The following is a 20,527-nucleotide window of genomic DNA, read 5'->3' as shown; positions in this document are numbered from 1 at the left end:
CCAACCCCAGGCAGCACTCAAGCAGCACATCAAGCACACTTGCTACCAGGTCAACTGTTGGAACCAGGTATTGGTCATGGATCCTGAGATGCCAGACCCATCTGACTGGGGCTGGACAAAGGAGACAACTGGGTGGCAGCCTCTTTGGAGCACTCTCCCTGAAGCATCAACATTGTGCCAAAATCGATCCACTGTGGCTGCAAGAAAGGGTGCACGCTGCAAGTGCCAAAGCTGCACTCAAGTGCACTGCACAGTGCTTCTGTTCTGGAGGCTGTTAGATTTTGATCATTACCAATTTTCATCATCGCACTTGATTTAATGTAAGCTTTTGTCGACATACTTGGTTAACTACAGTTATTTTTTCAGAGGTTATTGCATCATTCCTTGCAGTGTAAACACTTTTTTTCATCATTTCTGGCCTTTGGGTGTTCTGTACCTATCCCTCCCTGTACCTGAAAAAAATAAAGTTTAAAAAGTTCAAATGAACTTTTTCCAATAGCAGTTCCAACTGCAGTATCATAAAAATAGATATTTAACGTAATTTGACCTTGACCTAAATGCATGTCCTTGAGTTCTGGCGATCTCAAAAGTATCAACAAATGAATAGGCATCCCCAATTTCGTTGGAAATGACACCTATAATGTTTTTCTACACTGTTTGGTTCCAAAATTAAGCACGTTAGAACATTCGACCCAGTGGACTGGTGGCCATTTTGGATTTGACCTCTCACGGTCCTCAGAGGTCAAATCTGACTTCCCTCCACATCTGAAAATAAACATTATGGTATATACTAACTATGCTAGAAATTTCATGCTTTTCTCAAAAATGCACAATTTGTTAAAATATGAGAGCTTATCCGCTGTACTATATTGCAAACTCCTTTGGAAAGCAATGCCATGCTCACCTTAAATCCACAATATAACTTTGTCTGAATATCCCACCACTCGTGTTATATTTTACAAGGTTTGTGCAAAATTAAACAGGTTCAAATAGACATGCCTACGCTGCGCAACCTTTGCCGCCTATCCAATCAGTCTGTTGACATTTCAACTTTGGTTCTGCCTATCTGATGTTACAATTTACCAAATGACAAAGAATACATTTGTTTCAGTGTCCAAATATTGCAGAATTTCTGACCTCCTCCCCACACATATCTCAATGTCCCTCACAAGTCTCTTTTTCTTCTCTCCAAACCAGCCACTCAAACCTTTTTTCTCTATCTCACATATTGTCTTTTTCTCGATTATATATTGTATTCCCAATTAAGCCCCTGCCCAATCCACACCCCATTCCATTCCTCCAGTGTATATGCAATAAATAGATGTTCCCAAAAAAAGGATGAAAAGTAGTCACTCCAAGGGCAAGGACATCATTATGTCAAGTCAGGTCAGGTATGGGAGCATGCACCGGAGCAGCACGTCGCTGCATCCACTTTCCGACGGTAATCCAGGGGCCTCCGTCTGGCCACCCCCAAGGCTGATGCCTGGCCATCCCTATCTCCTTGGGATGCCGATCAACCTGCTGCAACCACGGGGCACGCGGTCGGCCCATTGCCTCCTCCACTCACGAGGCTCCCTTGCTGAGAGTATCTGGTGAACTGGATCAGCATCCGGAAAACGAGCCACATGTCCATATAGCTGCAGCTGGCACTCACGGACATCATTAGATGGGCCTATTTCCAATGTTAATCATGCAGGATTTATTTGCAGCATTTTGGCCATAATGTGGTGTCATGCAAATATCAATTGTATGCAGAATACTAAACTCTGACGACTGTCAATACCTTTAAGTGCAGCAGCAAATGCACAACAAACCAAGCAAATGTTGAGGAAAACAATGTCACATGACACCACTACTGCAGCATGAGGAATCTTAATTAACTCTTTAATAGATTGCAAAAAACTAGTGTCCAAGAATTATTAAGTGTCCAAGAATCAGGAAAAATGTCGAATGTGTATGATCACCTCCACATGCACATAACTAAAACAGCACTCGGTAGAGCGCATAACTCCACCAGGCTGAACAGTTTACATTTTGTATTCCACTGATAGGCCGAATCTGGATCCAGACCTAAACCAAAATCTATTCGACTTGTTCTTGTCACCTAACGAATTCATCCACCTTATATGTTTTGTCATAATCCGTCCACAACATTTTAAAATATCGTGATATATATATATGTTTTTTGGCCTTATCCATCTCAATGGTGAAGAATCACTTAAAATTATCGCATCATGATTTGGATCTCCGCCAAAATCGAATCGATCCGTCCTTGTCACACACCCAACCTGCCAATCAAATTTCGTCCAAATACAGGGGGTGAAATAACCTCTCTCCACCTTTCAGTGGCAGAGACAACAATGGTCAAATTAACAATGGAATATATTAGTCGTCGTCATCTTCACGTGTCATTCCCGATCCAGGGGTAAATTGTCTTGGATCTCCATCGCTTGCTGTCCCTCATTTTAAGTAACGTGCATCACCATGTTTGAGAGTCAAAATGTCTGAATATGCTATCCACATACTCACTTATTTGCCTTCTTGTTTGAAGACATCTCAACTATACGAGCGATGCATAGATTTGCCAGGCCCGTTTATCTCAACACATGCCCCAAAGGGGTTGCCTGCCTCATTGCTACAAACTTTGTTTAAAGTCAAAAACTCTGCTTTGCTCTTTGGAATACTTCCTCGGTTGTCATTCTCTCAAGTCTCGTGGGATTTGCAGCTGATTTCCAGCAGTCTCGTGAGAATACACATCTCTGCACCCGCCAGATTTTATTCCCATCACTTTGCCAAATGTCCACGATTCACAGCCGCACAGCAAGACTGACCAAACAAAACATTTTACCATCCTCAGCCATGTTTCAACAGTCTTTGCCATACCTATCCCTTTGCCATCATTTCTTCTTCACATCTGCCGTTGCTGGTTAACAATTGCAAGTTCGCTTAAGTTATGAGAAAAATCCATCCATCACTCCATCTCTTAAATGCAGAAATTCACCAAACTTACAGTCATGTGAAAAAGTAAGTACAGCAATACCCCAGCCTACGTCATTAATTGGTTCCATAAGCCGTGACGTAACTCGGTTTTTACGTAAACCGGGCGTAATGCCTTAAAATGAAGACAAACACCATAAAACTAGAGTAAATAACTGGAGGAGGCTGCGGCTTCGCCCTGAATCTTTGCCGCTCCCCGTCGGGAGTCCCTCCGTTTTTTTCTATCGGTCGGGTCTTCTCCTCGAACAGGGTGACCGGCACGGACGTGTCGACCGTGAGCTGGCATGTGTGCCAAGTGGCTCCGCGGCCCGCTTCACCACGGCGTGCTATACCCAACGTGTCCGAGCAGTTTCACCGGTGGTCATGTCGTGTCGTCTGTGAATGAGCTCAGGGTTCCGTGAACCCGGCCGCCCCAGGGATCGATCCTCGCCCCCTAGTCGTAGTCGTGCCCCGTCTTTCCTCGAGCGGCCGAAGTTGCTTGCTTCTTTTTTTTGGGACGATGCGATATACGCAGAAACGACGACGTACAGGCAGGCATTTGCAAATCCATGCACATGTGCACATGAACACGTCGATCGGTTCGTCGACGCCGGATGCCGGCGAGGTGCCCGATGAGGCACCCCGGCTCGAGGCATGACACGGTCACGGTCGTCCGAGCCGGCATCGTCGTCATGTTTCGCCGTTGCCACGTTGCGTTGGTTGTTTTACACAGTAAAGGAATAATCACAAAAATAACAGCGAAAGGCAAAGCAAGCACGCGACCACAGCACAGGACAAAATGCATATGGCGTCGCCTTTGTTTTGAATGAGAACCAGCAGCTACGCGTACGTATACGACATACGTACATTTTTTTATATTTTAATGTGCTTTTTATTGTATTTTAAATTGTTTTTTTAGCTTCTTTTATTGTTAATTTTTATGTACTCTTTTATTTATTATAAAATATATTTTTTTCACGTCCTCCTATTATGATGTCGGAGTGACGTAAAGTCGCACATAATGACGTTCGCTGAACTGAAATTTACTCGAGAAGAGTGGCGTAAAGTCGGAATTGACGTAGGTCAAAATGGCGTAAAACGGGGTATTGCTGTACACCCCATGTAAAGTTTTGACTTTTTCAACATATTTCAACATATAGCTATTTGATCTTCATTTCAACAATATTGATAGATAAAGGTGATATAATATAACAAATATCATGAAACATTTACATTTTGTAGTCCATTGTATAATTTAAATAAACATAAATGCAAATTTCGCATGTGGAAAAAGTAAGTACACCCTTGGCTCAAATAGGTGGTATTGCCCCCTTTGGCAGAAACAACCTCAAGTCGGCGTTTCTTATAACTGTCTACCAGTCTCTGAAATCGACTGGGAGAAATTTTTGCCCACTCCTCCATGCAGAAATATTTCAGCTGTGCGATGTTTGAGGGGTTTCTTGCATGCACAGCTCGTTTCAAATCCCCCCACAACATCTCGATGGGATTTAGATCCGGGCTTTGACTTGGCCATTCCAGAACCCTCCAATTCTTTCTTTTCAGCCATTCCTTGGTGGATTTACTGGTATGTTTAGGGTCATTGTCATGTTGCAAGGTCCACCTTTGGTTGAGCGTCAACTTTCTGACAGATGGCCTTACATTATCCTCAAGCACCCTCTGGTACAATGAAGAATTCATCGTGGATTATATGATGGTGAGCTGCCCAGGCCCTGATGCAGCAAAGCTGCCCCAAACCATAATATTTCCACCACCATGCTTTACAGTTGGTATCAGGTTCTTGTGGTCAAATGCTGTCTTTGGTTTTTGCCAAACATGTCTTCTGGTACTGTGGCCAAATAGCTCTACCTTTGACTCATCTGTCCAGAGCACATTGTTGCAGAAGTGCTGGTCTTTGCCGAAGTGTTCATTGGCAAACTTAAGTCTTACCCTGATGTTCTTTCTGGACAGCAAAGTTTTCCTCCTGGCACACCTCCCATGTAGATCAAATTTGTGCAGCCTCTTTCTGATGGTAGACTCGTGCACTTTGACATCAACAGTGGCAAGAGCTACCTGTCGGTCCTGTGATGACATTCTGGGGTTCTTAGAGACTTCTTTCAGCATCGTGCAGTCTGCTCTCGGGCTGAACTTGCTGGGGCGGCCTGGCCTGAACAAGTTGGCAGTTGTTTGGAATCTTCTGCACTTGTAGATGATCTTCCAGACAGTCAAATGATTGATTTCAAATTGTTTGGAGATCTTTTTAAATCCCTTCCCAGATTCGTAGGCATCTATAAGCTTCTTTCTGAAGGCCTCAGAGAGCTCTTTTGATCTAGGCATGGTGAAGCCGCACAATTCAACAACAAACAACAACAACAACATGCATTTTAAGGCCATTTTCCCTGCAAGAGCGGGGGTTAGCCTTGCGGTCCACATGACAATCTTCTCCATTTTGCCCTATTTTCTGCATCTCTCCGTGTTAACCCCCTTGCCCACATTTCTTCTCCCACCATCTTTAGCCAAGTCTTTCTCGGTCTTCCCCGTCCTCGCCTTCCTTCTACATTAATTTCCATCACTCTTCTCAACCAGTCACTTTCATCCTTCCTCAACACATGACCAAACCACCTCAACCTGTTCCTCTTCACAGCATCAATCACAGGCAATATTCCCATCATCTTTCGCAATTCATAATTTGTCTTCCTCTCTCTCAACGATACTCCGCACATCCATCGAACCATTCGCATTTCCACCCTTTCCAGCCTTCGTTGCTGCTCTACGTTCATTACCCATGTCTCGCTCCCATAAATCATAACACTTCTCACACATGCAGCATACACCTTTCCCTTCAGCTTCAGCGACACTCTGCTCATCAGCACGCCACTCAGTTCCCGAAACTTCTTCCATGCACATCTCACTCGAGCAACCGTTGCCGAGTCTGATCCACCTTCTCCATTCAGCATGTCTCCGAGGTAGCAAAATGTTTTCACACCTTCCAGCTTCACGCCGTCTCCAAGATCCAACTCAACATTTCCTCCATCTGCAGCTCCCTCTGTGCACACCTTACATTTGAATGTAGCTGCCACACTGGTAAATGACCCTCTCAGACCATTACATTTTTGATGAACCCACTCAGCGCACATAGTACATTGAATGGAGTTCACTCCGACACCCTTCCTGCACACAGCACACGGCCACTTCCCAGTTCTTTCCACCTCACCACATGCTTTACCACTTGCCATCACCTTCGTCTTTCCGATATTCACCTTCAGACCTTTTGTCTCCATACATTCCTTCCACTTGTTCATCTTTTCCTTCAGTCAATCCATACTTTCCGCAATCAACACCAGATCATCTGCATACAACAACTCCCACGGTAAACCCTCCTTTACGTTCTGAGCCAGCACCTCGATCACAGCTACAAATAGTAGTGGACTTAGTACCGACCCCTGATGCACTCCCACCTTCACCTCAAACTCACCACTGTTCCCATCCTTCGTCCTTACAGCTGTGCGCACTCTTTTGTACATTGCCATCACTACCCTGATCAACCATTCCTCCACTCCTAACTTCCTCAATGCCCATGTCAATACTTTGCGTGGAACCCTATCGAATGCTTTCTCCAGATCAACAAACCCAAAAAAAAACTTCTTCCTCTTCTCCATGTACTTCTCCTGCAACTGCCTCACAATGAAAAGCGCATCTGTCGTTCCTCTTCCTGGCATAAATCCAAACTGCATTTCGTCGATCTTCACTTTCTTCCTTATCCTCCTCTCCAACACCCTTTCCAATACCTTCATTCCATGCTCCAATAACTTTATCGCTCGGTACGAGCCACACTCCAGAGGGTCACCTTTCCCCTTGTATAGAGGAAATTTCAACAACAACAACAACAACAACAACAACAATTCAACAACAAAGAGCAAACCAAACTAAATGTCTGAGGTTTAAATAAGACAGGTTCCTCCAAGATCCTCTCTCACGATGTTCTAATCATTTGCACCTGAGCTGGTGCACCTGATTCTAATTTTAGGTATTTGAAGTAGTGATAAATGTAGGGGTGTACTTACTTTTTCCATATGCGAAATTTGCATTTATATTTATTTAAATTATACAATGGACAACAAAATGTAAATGTTTCATGATGTTTGTTATATTATATCACCTTTATCTATTAATATTGTTGAAATGAAGATCAAATAGCTGTATGTTGAAATATGTTGAAAAAGTCAAAACTTTACATGGGGTGTACTTGCTTTTTCACGTGACTGTAGGAGTTATGATCACCAAGCGGCAAGAAGGGGCAAGAGCAGTATCATTTTGGTCCCGGCCCTTGGGGTGGTGTCAAAAGGTCAAAAACTGAAAGATGCAATTACGGGCAAATTTTTTATGAAACTTTGTGTATGCAATGAACACCGGGGGGTGGGGGGAGGGGGTAGGGGGGACATGTGAAATATGTATCGACTTTTTGTATTTTAACCTCGGTGACACACTTGAAGTGACGAGTCAAAACGGAAAAAATATTTTAACTCAAAATTTGACATTGGGTCATTCCTGGTGGAACTTCTTGCCATCTTTCAACATCGCTTTAAGTGGGAAGCGTGGGGATTTGCGATGGCGCCCCATGGACTTCACTCTACTAAACATTGTTTGTGGCCAAACCAAAATTTTCAACTTTCTTCTTTGATGACGCCATTCAGTTTCTGCAGCAGCTCTTCCAATTCTGCTGTCAAGACTGTATGGCCCGCATTTATTAGTCCCCTACCGATGTACACCAGAGGGGACTATAGGTTTGCTCCGTCCCTCCGTCTGTCAGTCTGTCCGTCCGTCTGTCTGTCTGTCTGTCTGTCTGTCTGTCCGTCACGCAAAGAACAGTTTTCCGGACCTTTTTTTCTAAACGCTTAATGCTAATGATTTCAAACTTGGCACATGGCTTCCTCATGATAAGTTACAGATCAAGTTCGAACTTCACGACGTTTCGATCATTTTTGACAAAGTTATGGCACTTTGAACTTTGGTAATTTCCCCAACAGTTTTCCGGACGACAGACTGCCGGTCGGGGACATGTATTGCAGCGCAATACACAGAATGCTTGTTTAATGTACTTTATGTTTCTTCCAGCTGCTTTGTCATCATTATCTGTCCATGTAAGCCAACAAGGCCCAGGTGAGAACGAATCCCTGTGCAACCGCTCTTATGATTACCAGATCGCTAAATTCATCTTTGACCCTCACTGCTGCGTTGTCGCTCTAGTGTAGATCCGGCAAAATTCTTACATCATCCATTAAGTCAGATACTCAATAAACATCAAAACACCAAATTATCAAACAAGCAAAGGCAAAAATGGAGTTGTAAATACCAAACAGTGACGGCTTGATAAGAAATAAACTTTGTTTGCAAGATCGAGGAAAATAAAGTGTGCCAATGTTTGTTGTATTTTACTGCATCAGACAAACTCTACCAAACCTTACACATAAAAGGGAAAACATTCAGCTCCCCTAAACCAAGCACTATAAACCAAGAGCGAGTGTAAACAAACTTAAATTAGGTTCATTCGATCCTGAACGGACACTTTCTGCGAGAGCATCTTCGGCCCTCGGGACGTTTTGTTGAAAAAGCTTCACTTGAACAGCTGGCATGGGATACAAAGCACGAGGAATGCTTAGGGGTGATGGACTCGTTGGCAATGCAACAGGGTAACAACTCGCAGACTGACGATAACGTACAAATCACAAAATAAATAAAAGAAACAAACTGAATAGTCGGCACATGGTAATCGCATGCACAAGTGCGTGGCTTACATGACAAACACGCTTACATGTTACTCATAATGTTAACAGACATTTGTGCAGGATCACACTCACGGCGGAAGTGACGAATGAGAGAGCAAAAAAGAGTGTACGTGTATTATGCCAGCACGTGGAACCCAGACGTTCCACCTTATCACAAGGTGTGTCACTCTGACGTGTAACATGCGGGATTATTTTCTCGATTAATTGCAATTACGGACAGTTGTGAAACAGCAGCTCAAAGTCGTGAGAGCTACAGTAATCACATCATCAGCACTAGCTGTGGTCATATCAAATATCAAAAAGCAAGATATACAGTGAATATGGCAGCTTCTGCTCCTGCAACCACGATGTCAGGTTCAGCTATGCATACTACATCATCAGCGATCGTAATAAACTCATTATCTTCAGCTATCCAAGCACATCATCAGCTTCAGCTATCCTAGCACATCATTAGCTGAATATCCCAGCACATCATCATCTGAACGGCTATCCTAGCACATCATCAGCTTCAGCTATCCTAGCACATCATTAGCTGAATATCCTAGCACATCATCAGCTGAACAGCTATCCCAGCACATCATCATCTGAACGGCGATCCCAGTAAACTCATTATGTTCAGCTATCCAAGCACATCATCAGCTGAACAGCTATCCAAGCACATCATCAGCTGAACAGCTATCCAAGCACATCATCAGCTGAACAGCTATCCAAGCACATCATCAGCTGAACAGCTATCCAAGCACATCATCAGCTGAACAGCTATCCAAGCACATCATCAGCTGAACAGCTATCCAAGCACATCATCAGCTGAACAGCTATCCTAGCACATCATCAGCTGAACGGCTATCCCAGCACATCATCAGCTGAACGGCTATCTTTGCACATCATCAGCTGAACGGCTATCTTTGCACATCATCAGCTGAACGGCTATCTTTGCACATCATCAGCTGAACGGCTATCTTTGCACATCATCAGCTGAACGGCTATCTTTGCACATCATCAGCTGAACGGCTATCCCAGCACATCATCATCTGAACGGCTATCCCAGCACATCATCATCTGAACGGCTATCTTTGCACATCATCAGCTGAACGGCTATCTTTGCACATCATCATCTGAACGGCTATCCCAGCACATCATCAGCTGAATGGCTATCTTTGCACATCATCATCTGAACGGCTATCCCAGCACATCATCATCTGAACGGCTATCTTTGCACATCATCAGCTGAATGGCTATCCCAGCACATCATCATCTGAACGGCTATCCCAGCACATCATCATCTGAACGGCTATCTTTGCACATCATCAACTGAACGGCTATCCCAGCACATCATCAGCTGAACGGCTATCTTTGCACATCATCAGCTGAACAGCTATCATAGCACATCAGCTGAACAGTTATGCGAGCACATCGTCAGCTGAACGGCTATCTTTGCACATCATCAGCTGAACGGCTATCTTTGCACATCGTCAGCTGAATGGCTATCCCAGCACATCATCAGCTGAACAGCTATCCCAGCACATCATGAGCTGAACGGCTATCCCAGCACATCATCAGCTGAACAGCCATCCCAGCACATCACCAGCTGAACAGCTATCCCAGCACATCACCAGCTGAACAGCTATCCCAGCACATCATCAGCTGAACGGCTATCCCAGCACATCATCAGCTGAACGGCTATCAGAGCACATCATCCGCTGAACGGCTATCTTTGCACATCATCAGCTGAACAGCTATCCTAGCACATTATCAGCTGAACAGCTATCATAGCACATCAGCTGAACAGCTATCATAGCACATTAGCTGAACAGCTATCATAGCACATTAGCTGAACAGCTATCATAGCACATTAGCTGAACAGCTATCATAGCACATTAGCTGAACAGCTATCATAGCACATTAGCTGAATAGCTATTTTGCACATCATCAGCTGGACAGCTATCATAGCACATCATCAGCTCACCAGCTATCACAGCACATGAGCTGAACAGCTATCATAGCACATTAGCTGAACAGCTATCTTTGCACATCATCAGCTGAACAGCTATCATAGCACATTAGCTGAACAGCTATCCTAGCACATTAGCTGAACAGCTATCATAGCACATTAGCTGAACAGCTATCTTTGCACATCATCAGCTGAACAGCTATCCCAGCACATCATCAGCTGAACAGCTATCCCAGCACATCATCAGCTGAACAGCTATCCCTGCACATCATCAGCTGAACAGCTATCCCAGCACATCATCAGCTGAACAGCTATCCCAGCACATCATCAGCTGAACAGCTATCCCAGCACATCATCCGCTGAACAGCTATCCCAGCACATCATCCGGTGAACGGCTATCCCAGCACATCATCCGCTGAACAGCTGTCCCAGCACATCATCCGCTGAACGGCTATCTTTGCACATCATCAACTGAACAGCTATCCTTGCACATTATCTGCTGAACAGCTATCCCAGCACATCATCAGCTGAACAGCTATCACGGCACATCAGCTGAACGGCTATCCCGGCACATCATCAGCTGAACAGCTATCCCAGCACATCATCAGCTGAACAGCTATGCCAGCACATCATCAGCTGAACGGCTATCCTAACACATCATCAGATGAACAGCTATCCCGGCACATCATCAGCTGAACAGCTATCCCAGCACATCATCAGCTGAACAGCTATGCCAGCACATCATCAGCTGAACGGCTATCCTAGCACATCATCAGCTGAACGGCTATCCCAGCATATCATCAGCTGAACGGCTATCCCGGCACATCATCAGCTAAACGGCTATCCTAGCACATCATCAGCCTAACGGCTATCCTAGCACATCATCAGCCGAATGGCTATCCTAGCACGTCATCAGCCGAACGGCTATCTTTGCACATCATCAGCTAAACAGCTAACCCAGCACATCATCAGCCGAATGGCTATCTTTGCACATCATCAGCCGAACGGCTATCCTGGCACATCATCAGCCGAACGGCTATCTTTGCACATCATCAGCTGAACGGCTATCCTGGCACATCATCAGCCAAACGGCTATCCCAGCACATCATCAGCCGAACGGCTATCCTACCACATCATCAGCCGAACGGCTATCCTTGCACATCATCAGCCGAACGGCTATCCTAGCACAGCATCAGCCGAACGGCTATCTTTGCACATCATCAGCTGAACGGCTATCCCAGCACATCATCAGCCAAACGGCTATCCTAGCACATCATTAGCCGAACGGCTATCTTTGCACATCATTAGCTAAACAGCTATCCCAGCACATCATCAGCCGAACGGCTATCATTGCACATCATCAGCCGAACGGCTATCCTAGCACATCATCAGCCGAACGGCTATCCTGGCACATCATCAGCCAAACGGCTATCCCAGCACATCATCAGCCGAACGGGTATCCTAGCACATCATCAGCCGAACGGCTATCCTAGCACATCATCAGCCGAACGGCTATCCTAGCACATCATCAGCCGAACGGCTATCCTAGCACATCATCAGCCGAACGGCTATCCGAGCACATCATCAGCCGAACGGCTATCCGAGCACATCATCAGCCGAACGGCTATCCGAGCACATCATCAGCCGAATGGCTATCCTAGCACATCATCAGCCGAACGGCTATCCTAGCACATCATCAGCCGAACGGCTATCCTAGCACATCATCAGCCGAAAGGCTATCCTAGCACATCATCAGCCGAACGGCTATCCTAGCACATCATCAGCCGAACGGGTATCCTAGCACATCATCAGCCGAACGGCTATCCTAGCACATCATCAGCCGAACGGCTATCCGAGCACATCATCAGCCGAACGGCTATCCTTGCACATTATCAGCTGAACAGCTATCCTAGCACATCATCAGCTGAACAGCTGTCCCAGCACATCATCCGCTGAACGGCTATCTTTGCACATCATCAACTGAACAGCTATCCAAGCACATTATCAGCTGAACAGCTATCCCAGCACAATAGCAGCACATCATCAGCTGAACAGCTATCCCAACACATCATCAGCTGAACAGCTGTCCCAGCACATCATCCGCTGAACGGCTATCTTTGCACATCATCAACTGAACAGCTATCCTAGCACATCATCAGCTGAACGGCTATCTTTGCACATCATCAACTGAACAGCTATCATAGCACATTAGCTGAACAGCTATCCTAGCACATCATCAGCTGAACAGCTATCATAGCACATCATCAGCTGAACAACTATCATAGCACATTAGCTGAACAGCTATTCGAGCACATCATCAGCTGAACGGCTATCTTTGCACATCATCAGCTGAACAGCTATCTTTGCACATCAACAACTGAACGGCTATCCCAGAACATCATCCGCTGAACAGCTATCTTAGCACATCATCAGCTGAACGGCTATCTTTGCACATCATCAGCTGAACAGCTATCTTTGCACATCATCAACTGAACAGCTATCATAGCACATTAGCTGAACAGCTATCCTAGCACATCATCAGCTGAACAGCTATCATAGCACATCATCAGCTGAACAACTATCATAGCACATTAGCTGAACAGCTATTCGAGCACATCATCAGCTGAACGGCTATCTTTGCACATCATCAGCTGAACAGCTATCTTTGCACATCAACAACTGAACGGCTATCCCAGAACATCATCCGCTGAACAGCTATCCTAGCACATCATCAGCTGAACGGCTATCTTTGCACATCATCAGCTGAACAGCTATCTTTGCACATCATCAACTGAACGGCTATCCTAGCACATCATCAGCTGAACAGCTATCCAACCACATCATCAGCTGAACAGCTATCCTAGCACATCATCAGCTAAACAGCTATCTTTGCACATCATCAACTGAACAGCTATCATAGCACATTAGCTGAACAGCTATCCTAGCACATCATCAGCTGAACAGCTATCATAGCACATCATCAGCTGAACAGCTATCAAAGCACATTAGCTGAACAGCTATCCTAGCACATCATCATCTGAACGGCTATCTTTGCACATCATCAGCTGAACGGCTATCTTTGAACATCATCAGCATAACAGCTATCATAGCACATCATCAGCTGAACAGCTATCATACCACATTAGCTGAACAGCTATCCTAGCACATCATCAGCTGAACAGCTATCATAGCACATTATCTGAACAGCTATCCGAGCACATCATCAGCTGAACGGCTATCTTTGCACATCATCAACTGAACAGCTATCATAGCACATTAGCTGAACAGCTATCTTTGCACATCAGCTGAACAGCTATCATTGCACATCAACAGCTGAACAGCTATCATAGCACATTAGCTGAACAGCTATCCTAGCACATCATCATCTGAACGGCTATCTTTGCACATCATCAGCTGAACGGCTATCTTTGAACATCATCAGCTGAACAGCTATCCTAGCACATCATCAGCTGAACGGCTATCTTTGCACATCATCAGCTGAATAGCTATCCTAGCACATCATCAGCTAAACGGCTATCCCGGCACATCATCAGCTGAACGGCTATCCCAGCACATCATCAGCTGAACAGCTATCCCGGCACATCAGCTGAACGGCTATCTTGGCACATCATCAGCTGAACAGCTATCCCAGCACATCATCAGCTGAATAGCTATGCCAGCACATCATCAGCTGAACATCTATCCTAGCACATCATCAGCCGAACGGCTATCCTAGCACATCATCAGCCGAACGGCTATCCTAGAACATCATCAGCCGAACGGCTATCCTAGCACATCATCAGCCGAACAGCTATCCTAGCACATCATCAGCCGAACGGCTATCCTAGCACATCATCAGCCGAACGGCTATCCTAGCACATCATCAGCCGAACGGCTATCCTAGCACATCATCAGCCGAACGGCTATCCTAGCACATCATCAGCCGAACGGCTATCCTAGCACATCATCAGCCGAACGGCTATCCTAGCACATCATCAGCCGAACGGCTATCCGAGCACATCATCAGCCGAACGGCTATCCTAGCACATCATCAGCCGAACGGCTATCCTAGCACATCATCAGCCGAACGGCTATCCTAGCACATCATCAGCCGAACGGCTATCCTAGAACATCATCAGCCGAACGGCTATCCGAGCACATCATCAGCCGAACGGCTATCCTTGCACATTATCAGCTGAACAGCTATCCTAGCACATCATCAGCTGAACAGCTGTCCCAGCACATCATCCGCTGAACGGCTATCTTTGCACATCATCAACTGAACAGCTATCCAAGCACATTATCAGCTGAACAGCTATCCCAGCACAATAGCAGCACATCGTCAGCTGAACAGCTATCCCAACACATCATCAGCTGAACAGCTGTCCCAGCACATCATCCGCTGAACGGCTATCTTTGCACATCATCAACTGAACAGCTATCCTAGCACATCATCAGCTGAACGGCTATCTTTGCACATCATCAACTGAACAGCTATCATAGCACATTAGCTGAACAGCTATCCTAGCACATCATCAGCTGAACAGCTATCATAGCACATCATCAGCTGAACAACTATCATAGCACATTAGCTGAACAGCTATTCGAGCACATCATCAGCTGAACGGCTATCTTTGCACATCATCAGCTGAAGAGCTATCTTTGCACATCAACAACTGAACGGCTATCCCAGAACATCATCCGCTGAACGGCTATCTTAACACATCATCAGCTGAACAGCTATCCTAGCACATCATCAGCTGAACGGCTATCTTTGCACATCATCAGCTGAACAGCTATCTTTGCACATCATCAACTGAACGGCTATCCTAGCACATCATCAGCTGAACAGCTATCCAACCACATCATCAGCTGAACAGCTATCCTAGCACATCATCAGCAAAACAGCTATCTTTGCACATCATCAACTGAACAGCTATCATAGCACATTAGCTGAACAGCTATCCTAGCACATCATCAGCTGAACAGCTATCATAGCACATCATCAGCTGAACAGCTATCAAAGCACATTAGCTGAACAGCTATCCTAGCACATCATCATCTGAACGGCTATCTTTGCACATCATCAGCTGAACGGCTATCTTTGAACATCATCAGCATAACAGCTATCATAGCACATCATCAGCTGAACAGCTATCATACCACATTAGCTGAACAGCTATCCTAGCACATCATCAGCTGAACAGCTATCATAGCACATTATCTGAACAGCTATCCGAGCACATCATCAGCTGAACGGCTATCTTTGCACATCATCAACTGAACAGCTATCATAGCACATTAGCTGAACAGCTATCTTTGCACATCAGCTGAACAGCTATCATTGCACATCAACAGCTGAACAGCTATCATAGCACATTAGCTGAACAGCTATCCTAGCACATCATCATCTGAACGGCTATCTTTGCACATCATCAGCTGAACGGCTATCTTTGAACATCATCAGCTGAACAGCTATCCTAGCACATCATCAGCTGAACGGCTATCTTTGCACATCATCAGCTGAATAGCTATCCTAGCACATCATCAGCTAAACGGCTATCCCGGCACATCATCCGCTGAACGGCTATCCCAGCACATCATCAGCTGAACAGCTATCCCGGCACATCAGCTGAACGGCTATCTCGGCACATCATCAGCTGAACAGCTATCCCAGCACATCATCAGCTGAATAGCTATGCCAGCACATCATCAGCTGAACGGCTATCCCAGCACATCATCAGCTGATCGGCTATCCCAGCACATCATCAGCCGAACGGCTATCCCAGCACATCATCAGCTGAACGGCTATCCTAGCACATCATCAGCCGAACGGCTATCCAAGCACATCATCAGCCGAACGGCTATCCTAGCACATCATCAGCTGAACGGCTATCCTAGCACATCATCAGCCTAACGGCTATCCTAGCACATCATCAGCCTAACGGCTATCCTAGCACATCATCAGCCGAATGGCTATCCTAGCACGTCATCAGCCGAACGGCTATCCTAGGACATCATCAGCCGAACGACTATCTTTGCACATCATCAGCTGAACGGCTATCCCAGCACATCATCAGCCGAACGGCTGTCCTAGCACATCATCAGCCGAACGGCTATCTTTGCACATCATCAGCCGAACGGCTATCCTACCACATCATCAGCTGAACGGCTATCCTAGCACATCATCAGCCGAATGGCTATCCTAGCACATCATCAGCCGAACGGCTATCTTTGCACATCATCAGCCAAACGGCTATCCTAGCACATCATCAGCCGATCGGCTATCCTACCACATCATCAGCCGAATGGCTATCCTGGCACATCAGCCGAACGGCTATCTTCGCACATCATCAGCTGAACGGCTATCCTGGCACATCATCAGCCAAACGGCTATCCTAGCACATCATCAGCCGAACGGCTATCCTACCACATCATCAGCCGAACGGCTATCTTTGCACATCATCAGCTGAATAGCTATCCTAGCACATCATCAGCTAAACGGCTATCCTAGCACATCATCAGCCGAACGGCTATCCTACCACATCATCAGCCGAACGGCTATCCTGGCACATCAGCCGAACGGCTATCTTTGCACATCATCAGCTGAACGGCTATCCTGGCACATCATCAGCCAAACGGCTATCCTAGCACATCATCAGCCGAACGGCTATCCTACCACATCATCAGCCGAACGGCTATCTTTGCACATCATCAGCTGAATAGCTATCCTAGCACATCATCAGCTAAACGGCTATCCTAGCACATCATCAGCTGAACAGCTATCCCAGCACATCATCAGCTGAACAGCTGTCCCTGCACATCATCAGCTGAATGGCTATCCAAGCACATCATCAGCTGAACAGCTATCCCAGCACAACATCAGTTGAACAGCTATCCCTGCACATCATCAGCTGAACAGCTATCCGAGCACATCATCAGCTGAACAGTTATCCTAGCATATCATCAACTGAACGGCTATGCCAGCACATCATCAGCTGAACAGCTATCCTAGCACATCATCAGCTGAACGGCTATCCCAGCACATCATCAGCTGAACGGCTATCCGAGCACATCATCAGCTGAACAGCTATCCCAGCACATCATCAGCTGAACAGCTATCCCAGCACATCATCAGCTGAACAGTTATCCTAGCACATTGTCAGCTGAACAGCTATCTTTGCACATCATCAGCTGAACAGCTATCCCAGCACATCATCAGCTGAACAGCTATCCCAGCACATCATCAGCTGAACAGCTATCCCAGCACATCATCAGCTGAACAGCTATCACAGCACATCAGCTGAACGGCTATCCCGGCACATCATCAGCTGAACAGCTATCCCAGCACATCATCAGCTGAACATCGATCCCAGCACATCATCAGCTGAACAGCTATCCTAGCACATCATCAGCCGAACCGCTATCTTTGATCATCATCAGCTGAATAGCTATCCTAGCACATCATCAGCTAAACGGCTATCCCGGCACATCATCAGCTGAACGGCTATCCCAGCACATCATCAGCTGAACAGCTATCCCGGCACATCAGCTGAACGGCTATCTCGGCACATCATCAGCTGAACAGCTATCCCAGCACATCATCAGCCGAACCGCTATCCTACCACATCATCAGCCGAACGGCTATCCTAGCACATCATCAGCCGAACGGCTATCCTATCACATCATCAGCCGAACGGCTATCCTAGCACATCATCAGCCGAACGGCTATCCTAGCACATCATCAGCCGAACGGCTATCCTAGCACATCATCAGCCGGACGGCTATCCTACCACATCATCAGCCGAACGGATATCCTAGCACATCACCAGCCGAACGGCTATCCTAGCACATCATCAGCCGAACGGCTATCCTAGCACATCATCAGCCGAACGGCTATCCTAGCACATCAGCAGCCGGATGGCTATCCTAGCACATCATCAGCCGAACGGATATCCTAGCACATCATCAGCCGAACGGCTATCCTAGCACATCATCAGCCGGATGGCTATCCTAGCACATCATCAGCCGAACGGATATCCTAGCACATCATCAGCCGGATGGCTATCCTAGCACATCATCAGCCGAACGGATATCCTAGCACATCAGCTGAACGGCTATCCTAGCACATCATCAGCCAGATGGCTATCCTAGCACATCATCAGCCGGACGGCTATCCTAGCACATCAGCCGAACGGCTATCCTAGCACATTATCAGCCGGACGGCTATCCTAGCACATCATCAGCCGAACGGCTATCCTAGCACATCATCAGCCGAATGGCTATCTTTGCACATCATCAGTCGGACGGCTATCCTAGCACATCAGCCGGACGGCTATCCTAGCACATCATCAGCCGAACGGCTATCCTAGCACATCATCAGCCGGATGGCTATCCTAGCACATCATCAGCCGAACGGATATCCTAGCACATCATCAGCCGAACGGCTATCCTAGCACATCATCAGCCGGATGGCTATCCTAGCACATCATCAGCCGAACGGCTATCCTAGCACATCATCAGCCGGGATGGCTATCCTAGCACATCATCAGCCAGATGGCTATCCTAGCACATCATCAGCCGGACGGCTATCCTAGCACATCATCAGCCGAACGGCTATCCTAGCACATCATCAGCCGAACGGCTATCCTAGCACATCATCAGCCGAACGGCTATCCTAGCACATCATCAGCCACATGGCTATCCTAGCACATCATCAGCCGGACGGCTATCCTAGCACATCAGCCGAACGGCTATCCTAGCACATTATCAGCCGGACGGCTATCCTAGCACATCATCAGCCGAACGGCTATCCTAGCACATCATCAGCCGAATGGCTATCTTTGCACATCATCAGCCGAATGGCTATCTTTGCACATCATCAGCCGGACGGCTATCCTAGCACATCATCAGCCGGACGGCTATCCTAGCACATCATCAGCCGAACGGCTATCCTACCACATCATCAGCCGGACGGCTATCCCAGCACATCATCAGCCGGACGGCTATCCTAGCACATCATCAGCCGGACGACTATCCTAGCACATCATCAGCCAAACGGCTATCCTAGCACATCATCAGCCGGACGGCTATCCTAGCACATCATCAGCCGGACGGCTATCCTAGCACATCATCAGCCGGACGGCTATCCCGGCACATCATCAGCTGAACAGCTATCCCGGCACATCTTCGGCTATGCTAACAAATTATCAGCTTCAGCTATGGCAACAGCAACATCAAAAGAATTCCACAAAAGAGAAGTTTTATCCTTGACCACAGTCCTCTGGCCAATAGCTGACCTCTAATTGCAAGCCCAATTCTAACTACAATGGTCTAGTGTGACCAACAGCTTACCTGTAGCTGGCGGTACAGCCGGAGGCGGCTCTTGAAACGCGAGGGGAAAACAAAATCACAGCCACGAGCCAAGGATGCCAACTCCCCACGCAGATCTGGATCCTGCCGCAATGTCGCCGTCTTCTCCTTTACAATCATGGTCCTGCAGTGCTCACTGCGTTTCCCCGTCACACGAAACCAAGCTTTTGCAGGTTCACCCACCAGACACGTGCTCTCCGACAAGGCACCGGAAGCAAGCAACGTGCACTTGCCTTCCGTTGATATTCGATATTGTAGACAGTACTGTTGAGGACCCCAGGTTCTCTCCCTTCTGCAGTCTGCCCTTAGAATTAGTCTTTCCTCTCTTGATACCCTTTGCTGCTGTTCTTGTACAACCTGTTCTGATGAGGTCTGGCTTTCGTTCAAAGGACTTGAGAAAAATGGCTCAAAGTGGCAGGAGTAAAAAAAAAAATGAGAGCAAGCT

General features: G+C 46.6%; 1 protein-coding gene across 1 annotated transcript in view; it reads right to left on the bottom strand.

Annotated features, from left to right (window-relative positions):
* The window catches only part of LOC137432880 (serine/threonine-protein phosphatase 2A regulatory subunit B'' subunit alpha), a 64,646-nt gene that overhangs the window by 34,003 nt on the left and 10,116 nt on the right, over window positions 1-20,527 (bottom strand). The window contains 1 exon segment of the mRNA XM_078783989.1: window positions 20,065-20,315. Coding sequence (XP_078640115.1) covers window positions 20,065-20,315 — 251 coding nt within the window.

This window comes from Myxine glutinosa, chromosome 8, assembly GCF_964187855.1.
Source record: "Myxine glutinosa chromosome 8, kmMyxGlut1.1, whole genome shotgun sequence".
Classification (NCBI taxonomy): Eukaryota; Metazoa; Chordata; class Myxini; order Myxiniformes; family Myxinidae; genus Myxine; species Myxine glutinosa.
The sequence above is the reverse complement of the archived record's forward strand: the minus strand, read 5'-3'. Positions and strand labels throughout refer to the sequence as shown.